The sequence below is a fragment of the Pempheris klunzingeri genome, chromosome 16, assembly GCF_042242105.1.
Source record: "Pempheris klunzingeri isolate RE-2024b chromosome 16, fPemKlu1.hap1, whole genome shotgun sequence".
Taxonomy (NCBI): Eukaryota; Metazoa; Chordata; class Actinopteri; order Acropomatiformes; family Pempheridae; genus Pempheris; species Pempheris klunzingeri.
Window position 1 is genome coordinate 6,985,492 of NC_092027.1, and position 13,418 is coordinate 6,998,909.

Here is a 13,418-nt window from a genome sequence, read left to right on the forward strand (position 1 = left end):
GAGATATTTGCACATGCTTTGTGTCTTGGCCAGTCTGGGTTATTCAAGGGGTTTGTTATCTTGGGTCTCCTTCATGCGTTCGTTCAAGCCGCCCCTCTGCTCCCACATAGAGGGCCCAACTTTTTGTAGCCCCCTGCTATCACTGAATACACACACTCTATCAAACACATGCACATATTCAGGATCATGTAGACACACGCAGTTTAATGCATAAGCATGAGCAGGCAGATGGAGACTGTAAAAAATACAAGCACAAGTGTGCACAATGGCGCTCATGCACAAACATCACACACATATAAAAGCAAGGATATGCATACTTCAGCACATGCTCTGCTGCACAGATTTGGATGTTTTGGACCAAAGAGGAATGTTGAAGTCCAGCCAGAATTCAGACAGCTGCGCGTCCCCGAATCAGAGATTTTAAAATGGACTGTCCATAACAAGGACTTGACCTTTGACCCAGAGCCTTTCAGCGCTGCGTTTCCTCACTCCGCTCCTTCTTCTGGCCTAATGATGAAGACACATTCCTTCTTCCCCTGCTCATTCTTGGATTTCACTTTTGTTTTGTTGAAAACATAACAGCAGAGGGTGTGTGTGATAGAGACATACTGTACATTAAATAAATTGAGATAGGGACAGTGTATGTAATGGAGATGTAGTGGGTGGATGCGTTTTTGCAGAATCTCATAGTCAGATTGGCTCCGCTGTCTCTGGACCGCAGTGATTAATACTGATTAGTTACATTAATGTATTAATGTCATGCAACCACTGGAAAAACTGAAGTTAAAGCCTCAGAATGAGGAATAGTTCAGCATTACTTTTAAGTTATATCTTTAAAGGATAACTTCATTGATTTAACACATCAAAGTCTGTATAAAGGTCTTGGGGAGTACTTCTGCACATTTGGGGAAAAAAAGTTTGTAAAACTAGTAAAAAAAAATTTTTTAAATCTAAGAATGTTGAGTTAGAAAGACATGTGTTTACCACACCTCTGTCATCTGCTCCTCATCCTGTCTTGAGGCAAAATGTGGCTCAAGGCAACATTAGCCGCTACTAACGTAATGCACCTGAATCTCCAACTGAGCTGTCAGTGCTGCGTTGTGGATAATGTAGAAAAAGAACGCATGGAATAAAAAGACAATATCTCTGCTTTTGTTGAATCAATTTTAATACTTTCTTTTCAGAACTTTTCCAACAACATCACAGGGGTACCATAATAAATCGGAGGAGTTCTCTTTTAAGATTTCAGTCCTGGTTGATTTGACAACTGTGGTTACCGGTGGTAAGAAGTCTTAATAATAGGTAACACTGAGAGCTGCTCTGGCAGAGATACAGAGAAAGACAAGCAGCTTATGTATTCCCAAGGTTGAATGGCCATAATGAAAATCTGCTCTCTCTTTATAAATTGCTGTTCTTATACATTGCATGCTCCGGCTCTCACTCCTCCAAATTGGACTGATTTTGTGCCTGCATCATTTCCTGGGTATCAAATACCATTTGAATCCAGTGTGAGAATGGAAGACCATCTCACTGACAATGCAAACTACGACATAGAGAGGTAACTATATGGCTATAACAAATGTGCAGGCGATACATAATATCCAATATTGGGGATGATTTAATGAAAATATTAGGGAGTTGTGAGCTTTAAGGTGAAAACAAGAACGACCTCTATAAAGATCTCACTTGTCATGATGATGGTTTTTTATTGTAAAGGAAGAAACAGAAGAAGTTGAGAATTCGTCTATAAAAGCACCAAGAAATATACTTCCGTGCCCTCCTGTCTACTTGTAATAAAGCACCTGTCATTATACAGTATTTAAGGGAGTAAAGTAATATCTGAGGAGCAGATAACTTTCACACACACGTTTATACAAGTTTTTTATGTCAACACAAAAAGCAAGAAGGCAGGTCAACCACATGAGCCTGCAGTCAGAGTGTAGCTGTAAACCGATCCTCATAGTCTAAGCACATCCTCTGTGCTGGGGTCCCTTTTCTGCCAGGCTCTCTCACACACAAACACACACACACATACTCGTCCGTGCACACATACTCACATTCCTCTGCAGGCTCTGCAAGGGGCAGGCACAGAGTGTGCTGGAAGCTTGGAACTGTTCCTCAGAGTGAGCGTCTCTCTCACTCTCCCCAGTCGTTAAGTCAGAGAACAGAGGAGGAAGGACGGCAGAGAGACCAGGGGAGGTCTGACGACACCATCCCAGCTTTCCCAGCACCTATTTTAAGTGCACAGATTGATAGGTGCAAGCGCACAGTCTGTCTGGCTTTGGTTTGCAGGAGGAACAGTCAAGATTTATAACCAAGCTGTCACTCTGCAAGAGATGCGTGCAACTTTTCTTGCCAGGACAAAAACTTAAAGGGGCTTTGGAAACATTGCATGTGTAAGTGTCCACGGCGAGAGTAGCGGTAGCGTTCAATGCTGGAGGTCCAATGCAGGGATGGATGACGCATGTTCCAGGCTGACGGTGTTCTTCACCGTTTTCTGATCCAGCTTTAAGGGGAACATCCAACCAAGAGAAGAAGAATCTAAAGATACAAGAACTTAATTCACCCACAACTTTTACCCCACGCTGATATGATGCTGTGGCACAACTTTGGCCACCACTTACTCTCTCTGACAGCACTTCTGGTGATTGTGAGCTGCGGAGGAGGGGAGCAGAGGAAAGGGACGGATAGCAGCAGCACCAGCAGCACAGGTGGCAGCAGCACTAGCAGCAGTAGCAGCGGCAGTGGAGGAAGCAGTAGCAGTAATTACAGCAACAGACGCTTTCATAAGATCCAGCACGGCCAGTGCACCTACACGTTCATCCTACCTGAGGGAGATGGAGCCAGAGGAGGCTCCTGCAGGGAGGCGAAAGCCGGTAGCCCCCACCACAACGCCAACTCTCTCCAGAGAGACTCTCCACCACCTGAGCCAGACTTTCCAAGCCAGAAGATCCAGCAGCTCGAGCACATTATGGAGAATTATACCCAGTGGCTACAGAAGGTAAGCAAATGACCAGTTTCATTGCGGGGAGAACAAAGTTGTTGGTTTACTGTTTCACAGCACATCACACAATGATTTCATTATGCTAGATCGAAATAGGAATGCTGTTGAGTTTTCCTGTTTTAACTGGATCCCAGCTAATAAAGCTGTGTATTGAATCACATCTTTAACAAGCCTCCATGAGAGTGGATGCCTTTCTTTTGAAGTGGTCACGCTGCAGTGTATTTGTTGAGATATATTTGTGTTTCCGTGGGTGTGTGGTCCCCGCAGAGTGTCTGTTTGTGGTTTCACAAGATAACTTATTTTGGTTTCTGGATGAGGCCCTCAGACTAAAAATGAGCCGTGTTTGCTGTTTTCTCTGTCGACACGTTGTTTGTCAAAGTATTTGTCAGTGGGAGTTCATGTGCTTAAGGAGTTTAAGGAGATTCTTCTCTCTGTGTGATGATGTGTGACCACACTCAAACTGAAATGTCACAGAGTAAAACAAAAGTAAGGGGCAACATGGAAAACATATCTATACATACATATATATGTATAACATATGTACAGTACATGCTCCTCTATAGGTTGACAAAGGTTTAGCTTAATTGGTCCGATGAAAACCTCTATAGTTTTAGGATAAAACTAAGAGTATACATTGATGTCACTTTGCAGGATGGCTGTATTCCTTCGTTCCACATAATTTGTCAGTTTGGAGAAACAATCAGACAACAAAATGTGCATTTGATTATCTAGAAGCTAGATTAGCTACACAATTTATATGAACCCTGCAGTTCTGTTATGTAACTGTGTACATGGTCAGAATTGAACTTTTTGTTCTTGATGTCCCACAGCTGTCTGATTTTATTGTCTCCGTAGACATCTTGGACGCTCCATGTCCGTCCAGCAAACGCGCTTATTTTTTTCCTACTTTCTCTCTATGTTTTCCTGCGTAAACTAACCTTTGAGTAAATTCCACAGATGTCCAGTTGAGTTGTGCAGAGCGTCGGTCATAGAGCAGAGGTAGTTATATGTCAGTCACCCCCTGTTCTCCAGTGGGCTGTCTCTTTAATGACAGGAAGTCAGAGAAAGCCCCCAGAGACACTCCGGGAAAAGACAGAGAGAGAGAATGCTCCCTTTATTTATTCAACTCAAAGACGTATGAGCAAAACTGGAAAATCCAGACTTGTGTAAAAGAAAAAATCTATAACTTGTTTGTTTGTTTTTATAGAATAGAACAAACACAATCCTCGCTTTTTTTGAGCTAATATGATATTTGATAAAATAACTCTTATTTATTTACTCTTGAACTACCAAATTACAATTTATTTACGGAGCCACCGAGGTGTTTACTATGTTCAAATATGGTTCTACTGTAATGTTAATGAGTTGCAAATTGTGAGGCCATCACTGATATAGTTTGGCAGGCGCTCTGCTTTTCTAAGCTTTGAGACTTTGTGTCTCCAAAGAGAGCGAGACTATCTCTCTGAAATGAATACATGAATCAAATAAACAAACTTTCAAATTCGGCTCTCCTGCTCCTTCACTTTCCACAATATTGTCGTTCTCAAATAAGATTAGCAGGTCTGATGTGTGATTAATTGCATAAAGCTAATGGTTTATTTTTTTGTCTTGGCGTAGCACAAAGCAAATGCATGCAGAGATAACACCTGATGGATCTGATGGATTACTGTGGAACCGGGGGAATTAATCAACCTGAGCCTTCATCAATACCCCGAGTCTATTCAGTAGCAATCACCGTGTCCTCCCAAATGTGTCTCGGCTCCACTCTGTGCCTGCTTTTCATTTATTCTCTGAAAGTCAACTTTTGACTCCTCAGGTTGGAGGAAATAATCATTACTCATCAATTAAGCAGCCGTTGGTCACAGTGTGTTACAGCGGCATGTTGATTGAGTTTGTAGACAGGGAGGTATAGTGTTTGAGGCTACTCCACCCCTCTGAAAATTCAGATTCTCTCACTGAACCAGAGACCAGATGAATACATGTCTGACGCCAAATTTAATATTGCAATAGAGGAATTTTGAGCTTAAAGGTTAGAATCTGGGAAACATCAGTTTATCACTGACTGTATATCACTGACTTTATCTCAGTTTAGAGGTCAAATTTAGCGTATATGGTGTATGTCAAGGCATGGTGTACTGCTATTTTTACATATGTGTGTGGGGATTCACATCTATATGGCAAAAATGAGAAAAAATAACGCTCCTTTCTCGACTATAGAGGGTTGAACACAGACATGTGTTAATCTTATTAAAACAATATAAACAACGCACCTTTTATTGATGAGTTTCAGTTCATCATTAAAGTAACAAGTCTGAAAACCTGTGTGTGTTTCTGAATCGCTCCCAAAAGCGATCCAAGTGTCAAGAAAGGCCAGGGGTGAAATAACACCGGCTTTATCTTTGCTCAGTGGACCTCATCCGTCTGTGATAGTACAAGTGATACTATGAAAACAGAATGGCAGCGTTGGGCGACTGACGCTTTGACTAATGAGACCTCTAGAGTAACTTTCTCCTCAGATGTAAAAAGGGGAGCATGTGAAAATGTCTGCCATCACCACTAATGCCATCGTGCCTCTTTCCTGACACTCTCAAGGCTTGCCGGACCGCAAACATTTTTCATTTCAAATAGAAAATGATTTTATTTTCAAAAATCCAATATAGGCTATAATGTTATATTATATAATAGTTAGTAGATTATGATTTCAAATGTGTGATAAAATGAATTAAAATCAATTCCCTTGATGCATGTCAATGGAAAAGCATCAGACTGTAGAAGTAGCAAGTAAAAGATCAGCACAAGAAAGCAATTGGAGTAGGCAGTTCAGAAGGGACACTAAAGCACACAGTGGTAATTCAGCCTAATTATACTGCATGGGGGGGGGGAACATCAGGATGCAGTTAACATTTTTCATTGGACAGAAGATTAAGTGTCCCGGCCAGTCTATCTATCTTAATCACGCCATCGTTTTTACTGCTTGTCTAAGCGAGAACTCGCCATGATGTTGCTCCAGCCAGCCCTGATGAAAGAGACGAACTGAGGAGACCATTCCAGATAGCACCCCCGTGTCTGGGTGTTCAGTCTAGTGTGGGGGGTAGACTTAGAGAGAGTGATGCAGCAAACAGCTGTTGGGGAAGCATTTTAAGTCTGAGATCTTTCCTTCCTCAACCCAGGGTAGAGTATATGGACCCTGATAACATTCCTGACCAGTCAAAGGTGGCTTGTGTTTGTCCAAGGATTACTTGCCTGCTCTGTCTGCAAGTTGAGGAGCCTCGGACAAGCTTGGCTCTGATCTCAGAGAGAAAATGCAGCAGGAAACAAGCTATTTCAAACAAAAAACAATATTAGCAATTAACCTTTAGTTGTGTAGCACACTTTTTTCAACAGAAGTTACATAGTGCTTTACAAACAAACTGCAGAAAAATAATCAAGCAGCACAGACTGTGACTTTGGGCTGTCCCACTCAGAAATGGTGGTCTATTATTGCACTGTGATGGAGCTTCGACAGCCCAACATGCTGCATCAAAAATTTTGACAGTGTCAGAAATTTAGGACCAAAAGCCAAAAATCCACAGTTGTGATTGCTGCTAAAATCCACGTTTGCAAACCTTCCAATTAGAATAAAACATAAAAATGATGCAGAAAACTAGTCAAACTAGCTTAACACCAATTCTAGAAAACTTTCTAGCTAAATCTGCTTTTCATAATGCTGTCTTTTATTTGGACGCACATGGCCTAACAATCACTTCTGCCTTTTGAGTTATTTTGCTCCATCTGACTTGTGTCAAAACTGATATTTAACAGTCTGACACAGATTGTCAGCACAGCTCTACTAGACTCATCTTGCACAGTGGGACATGCAATAAACTTGGAAGGTTGTTAGATTAGCATAATGTTAAAAGTCTTCCTTCAGGCGGGTTGTTCCAAAGTCTCAGAGCCTTCATGGCAAAGGATTGCTCACCCCTGATCTTTTAGACTTTGGAACAACCAGAGCAGCTACATCTGTAAGAACTGATGAAAGCAGTCAAGCACTGGAGGAACAACAAGGTCCCTGATGTAACCAGGAGCCAAATGTGCTTTAAAGGAATAGTTACACATTATTGGAAATCAAGTTACTCGTTTTCCTGTCAAGAGTTAACTGATCGGAACCACTCTCATGTCTTGTCCTGCTAAACAACATCACAGTGTTTTTTTGTAGGCGGGTAAAATGTGTGTAAACTTCTCAGTTTTCGACACATTTCGGTCAATACCAACAACTATCGAGTTTCAAAGCAGAACACAATACTCAGTTATAAATTGGATTGACGAACAGATTGGTATAATATTTTTCTTAGTTTCTGTTACCCTGCTCACTTTGGTGAGCTGAAGATCAACGAGGATCAGTCTCTTGTTGAAAATACGAGAATGGATGAGTCCTCAATGGATGAGGTAAATAGATGGTACGTAAGTAGATGAAGCACATTCGGTGAATATCCTTCCTACTTCTCTAATATCTCAAGGACAATGAAAATTTGGCAGAGGTGAACGTTAAGCAAGCCAAATTTTGTTTCTGTGCCTGGGAGTGAAAGTAATAGATCTTCTCATTTCCCTCCTGGTGGAGACAGTAGAAAGTGGTTGAGAACACTGTTTCTTGAGAAGGACAGCCTGTGCCAAACTAAGCTGTTGAACAAAGGGAGGGGAAAACTATCTGCAGTGTCTTATCCCTGTGAAATTCCCATCATTCTGCCTCTCGAAGAACATGACTGTGCTGCATAAACAGAGGTTTAAAAAGATATACCGACATGTGGGCAGCAGCTTGTTTCCCTTCCATACTGGGAGTTCATACGAGAAAGGGTGAATATGTTTCTCTACTTAGTTCTATCAGAGGGCCACACAGCATGCCTGGGGATCCAAAGAGAAACCTATCTATTTTAGGGGTGACTGCCTCTATGAGAGTTTATTTTCACTGATAATGTTGGCCAAAACTAACAATCGGATGATGCAGAAAGGCTAGGAAATGCCCAGAGGAATAAAAAGCTCTTCCTTCCTGACCCCAAAACTTGTAAAAAGGAAACCATGGAAATTGCTGAAGGACACTACAATAACAGCTTCCAGAAAAGTTGCCCTAGTCGCATTCGCACTATGACTGAATGCGAAAATGAAACAGAGCTTTTTGCTTAGCATGTCAAGGGAATAGGGAAAAACATTACGACCATGCCACAGTATTTCCATGGATGTGAAAATGGAGCCCAACACTGTTAATGTTCCTGATTTTCAGGAAAAGGGGGTATTTAGTAGATTTGTCACACTCAATATGGCAAGCCATTTTGTTTTTAGAGCCCCTTTTTTCCAGAAATCATATTTCAGAGCAGCCAGTGGCCCCAAACCTGGTTGCTTGAAGTTTTGATATTGGGCAGACAGGTATTGTACTACTGTGACGCTCAATAACTGAAGAACTAAATGTCTTGGCAAGTCAACTATGTGTCTTGAACCTGTCTAGTTTACCTTATTGCAGCTTTATTGCACTACAAGAATATGGTTCCTCTTCCATCACTCATTTGAGTGAATTACTCTCTGGTGGGTACTTTATAGGGGATTTATTTTGTTTTAATTATAAGGTTACACATTTGGCTAAATGCATGCAGGATTTATGATTTCCTCCTCTGAAAACATTGTTGCTAGCTTTTAGCTCGGCACCCACTGACGCATCTGTTGAATAAATTGAGAGCTTCCTCCGATAGGTTCGTGTTTCCATGCGCCCACGACTATATTCGCTCCCTGTAATGGTGCAAATTTTTCTTCATTTGGTTTCCTGAGGTTTTGTGAATGAGAGTGCACTGCAACACTTCACTCGGGTGTAAGTACATCAATTGATTTTTATAGGCCACCGGGAGACAGCAAAAGAAGCTGTAAACCGACGCTGAACCAAAACAATCAGTTGAAAGACGCTAAAACGCTGCTTGTTAATCAGGTATGGACGTGATATTCAGATATTTTATTCTTCTGTGGCCTTATATGCCTTACGTATGTTCTTATGAAATGGCTGAAATAAGAGCAAAACCTTTTTTTTTTTTTTTTAAAAGAATGAGTATAAATAATATTATTTTGGGCAGGCGAGTGGAAGTCATTAGTACTGAGAGTGTAAGTTATGGTCAGAAGACTTGCCAAAAGCACAAGGTTCATGGCTGTATCACTGCCACTGCTAAGGCTGAGTGATTAAGAGCCAAATATGAGATAGTAATAGCCTAGATAGAGCGAAACATTAGACATTATACTCAATCTGAATGCGCAGTTAGCGGGCAAGTAATGTGGTGTTATCACAGCCTGCAGCAAATCACAACTGTGTTTGAACTTATTTCAGTCACACAACCAGCTGTTATCTTTGTTGTATTTTTGTTTTATAATGACTCTTGATAAACAGAGCAGATGATAATATTACTCACCCATATCTGCTTCAGGTTCATTTAAGTTGTGCGCTGTAAATCAAGGTTTGATGAAGGTCAAGGGAACAGAAATGGCATTGGAAAACAAAACTGCGTTGGAGAACTTGAGCTGCTCGCGATGGATACCGCAGGGCGTCCACACAGTGGGAATTTACAATAACGTGTCAGTCATTTTTTTTACAACTGCTTTATTTCCAAGAAACGATAACACAGAGAAAGCATGCATGTCTTGTATTGCTGATTCTGGCAGGGGAGCAGGGGAATGAAAAATCTGAATACATTGCAAGATGTAATGCTCTCACTACATGCCCCATTTTATGTTCATCCAATTTTGAAGTGCAGTTGTTTGGTCCCCTTGTATCTGATGAGTATTAATCCCACAGTTACTGCATGTGAAGTAGGGAGAGAAATTCCTGAAGGTTCCCCACATGCTGCCTCTGAGGCCGCCTCTCCCCGCCGCGTCCCTTTGACTCTCCCCGACAGATGTTGCATTTTGAGAGGACGTCTTTGTCTGTCAGCGCCGGGGAGCCTTCCAGAGGTTCCAGAGGACAGAAACATTTCACCTTGTTTGGAGTTCAGCCCCGCGGATTGGAGTGTTACCATGGTTTCAAATTGAAGAAACAAAAAGAATCACAATCAGATGGTTGAAAGAGACGCGTGAATCTAAAAGGAAAGAGTTGTGGAAAACTGATGACAAGTAAGTAGGTAAAGGTGAAAAGAGAGAAAGAAGGACAAAGGGACAAGATACTGGGCCAAAGATAAACAGTTTCACTCCCTCGCAGTGTGGGCCAAGTAGAACTTCAAAAGACTGATGGTTGGCTCTATTGTTTTTGTTTTGTTCTTGTGGTGGTGGGATAGGAACCACTTTTTCTTAACACTTTTTCCTTTTCTCACATCCAGGAATTACCTCACTTAATCTTTTTTTGTCCTTTGGTTTGAGAGGAGACTTTGTGGGTGACTGTCGTGCGATGGATTAATTTATATGAAACACACACGTCTTCACGGTAGACAGTGTGGAACTGTGCAGACTGGCAGGCTGATTATAGCCCGTCTTTGTTTTTTGCAGGCCGTTTGGACAGTTGGGTGCGCTAGGTCTCGGTTTATCGGTTAACGGCTGTGATTGGCGTGGCACCTCATTTCACCCTGCACACGGGCACACGCGCACATATTCACACAGAGGAAGGAAAAAAAGATATAGACACACGTGCACACACATAAACACCACACAAATCTGCATACATGTTTTGAAAACACAGTCTTAACCCTGTCCAGAGCTGTGTTTAGCTCGGCTGGGACCCGAGCCAGGCTTCTCACATTCCACACAATACCAGGGCTGGTGTTGGCACAGAGACTGCCGATGCAAAAGAGAGACACAGTAAAGTGTGTTATGTACCCCCCCCACACACACACAGTTTAAAAATATCACCCTCAAAACAAGGTACAGTACACAAGCCAAACGTCCTCATAAGATCACATTTTTGACCTTTCAACACATTTCGTTTTCTTTGCCTTTTCAGCTTGTTGTCATCTCAGTCAGTGATGTCAGAGCAGGTGATTATCACCTACCTGATGCTGAGACCTGACATCAGTTTATTAGCAGAGAACGCATTACTTTACTTCTACAGTATTTATTGCAGTTTGGACAATCTAGCCCGATCTTGATCTTTGACCACTTGGGGTCTGCAAATTTTCACTTTATAAAGTTGATAAAGCAAACATGTCAGCAAACGGTTGCTTATTTACATATCAAGCAGACAGGCGGGAACATTAGCATTCATTAAGAGTTGTGTGTCTGGACACCTGTTGAATCTAAGTCCAGTAGTCACTCTGTTTAGTTCTGTTTTGGAAAATCTCTGGATCATTTATCTGTTAAATGCTACACTGTGTTCATCAGACAGTCGCTAACTGTGCCTGTTAGTTTTATCTAAGGTGAGCAAATACACTTCGCTGTTGGTTCAAAAGGTGGCTGTTCAATTTGGTTGTTTTATGAGCTGAGCTTCATGTTGTCCACAATTGATTTTATCAGAGACAAGTGTTCAGGATGGGAAAATATTCAAAATTCTTACAGTTATCTCTTCCCCAAAGTGCATGTGTATCACAGTAGCCGACATACTGGTCCCACAATGTGCTGCTGCACTGTGACCTAACAGGAACTCGACCATAAATCTGTCATTGATCGAACTGATGGATGTGCTTTTCGCTCTGGGTTTACAACCCAAATACAAATGGCTCTTGATGTTTATTTAAATTGACATGTTTGCAGTGGTTTTGAGATGGAGAGGTCTATGTCTGCATGTATGTGTCTATGTGTGAATCTGTCTTGTCCATTTCTGCATATGAGATGTGTGCATGTCATTGTTTGACGTGCGCACGAGTATGTTTGGATGAAATGGCCTTCAGCTTAATGGACGGCCTGTAACGGATCAAATGAGATGTTTCTGGACCCCATACAGCCATGAGGGTGAAACTTGGAAACTTGGACATGAAACACATTTGTCAGACAGCACTTCTGTCATAAATGGAGATGTGTACGTGTTAGTGATGCGTGATAACCCTCTCTGTCCAGGTCGATTATAGAAAACAGGCTTCCTGTCTGCGATTATGATGAAGATATGGCTTTGCTCTTACATGTGGCTGATGTTGTGGAAATTCCAAGGATGTTGTGCTTTGGTGTTTGAACATAACGATCCCAGTTTAGTTGCACTGGTTTCCTCTGCATTTGACTGTGTTTATACACACGTCTTATGCACTTCAGCATAAGAAATGCAAAAATAAACAGAGACCTGGGCACATGAAAAACCATTATATTTCACATATGGTGCACTGTGTGTCCTCTGTACTTCTCTAAGTCCTCATCATCTCTCCTTGTGCTTTATTTAGCATCTTATCCCAACAGAAAAATGCTGTAAGTTATCCAAAAAGTAACGTCTGACAAATTGCGCTGTCACATTGTCATGCTTGTTTGTAACTCATTTTAGATGCATGACTAAAAAGAGCTGGATCAGCAGCAAGCAACAGACAATAAAGACACACAAATATGCACTTTATTAGCGTTTTCATCCATCATTAGCTGACGGCCAGGCAGCAGCAAATGTTTCTAATGTTGCCGCATGGCAGTGATACAACAGTTGTTATGGGATGCACAGTGTCATTAACACCAACATTTATTCCTCCTTTCCACCAGACTGAAGCTGTCCCACATGGAAATGTTAGTCGGGCCACTCCACCTCATCTTCCTGCTCATCTCTTTTGTTTACATTGAGTGTCAGTTCAGCATCACTTAGGGGATATTTAGGTCCACATACATACACACACACTCCACTCCATACTGCCTTAATGTACCGTCAGTACTTAAAAGTGCCTCATGCAGCAACTGCCATGATATATAGTCCAGTGTCTGTTGGCCACTAGCAGGCGGTGGGAGCATAGAAAATGACTCGTATGTAACATAATCCGGACCCGATGTGATAGCGTCAGTTCGTCTTTGGCGATAGAAGCAAAGCAAAGCGCAGATTGTACGAAAGAAGGGAGGGGGAGAGCAAAACACAGGGAGATAGAGAGATATAAAGAGTGGCTGAAACAGAAAGTGAGAAAAACTATAGGGCTGCTGTCGGCGTTTACTGTGATGATTGTAACCCTGGACGACCACAGCGACGGCTTATAAACTCTGGAGTCCTCGCTTAATGGGATGTTAGGATGAAAGATAAACACAAATGTGACGTTGAAGGAAACAACCCCTGTCATTAAATGCCCATTCATTTTGATTAGAAAAGACACCCAGCTTGATAGATAGTAGTTCTGGCACACAAACGGGAACACTGGAACCATTTTTTCCCTGAAGCTTTGCCCAGATAGGAGGTTTAACATACAACAGTGTGCATAGTAATGTTTCCGCCATGGCTAAGCTTAACACAAAACATGTCCTTTTGCATCTATTTCTACACATTTTTGGCAGAGGAATCCCCTTCTGTGATGTTTACAGGGTACAGTGGAAT

At 41.8% G+C, this 13,418-nt stretch overlaps 1 protein-coding gene across 1 annotated transcript in view; it reads left to right on the forward strand.

The window, feature by feature from the left end:
* The first annotated feature begins 2,182 nt into the window (after positions 1-2,182).
* angpt1 (angiopoietin 1) overlaps positions 2,183-13,418 on the forward strand; it is a 49,304-nt gene continuing 38,068 nt past the window's right edge. The window contains exon 1 of the mRNA XM_070846158.1: positions 2,183-3,001. Within this exon, the coding sequence (XP_070702259.1) occupies positions 2,591-3,001 (411 nt within the window). The 5' untranslated portion in view covers positions 2,183-2,590. The remainder of the gene's footprint in view (positions 3,002-13,418) is intronic.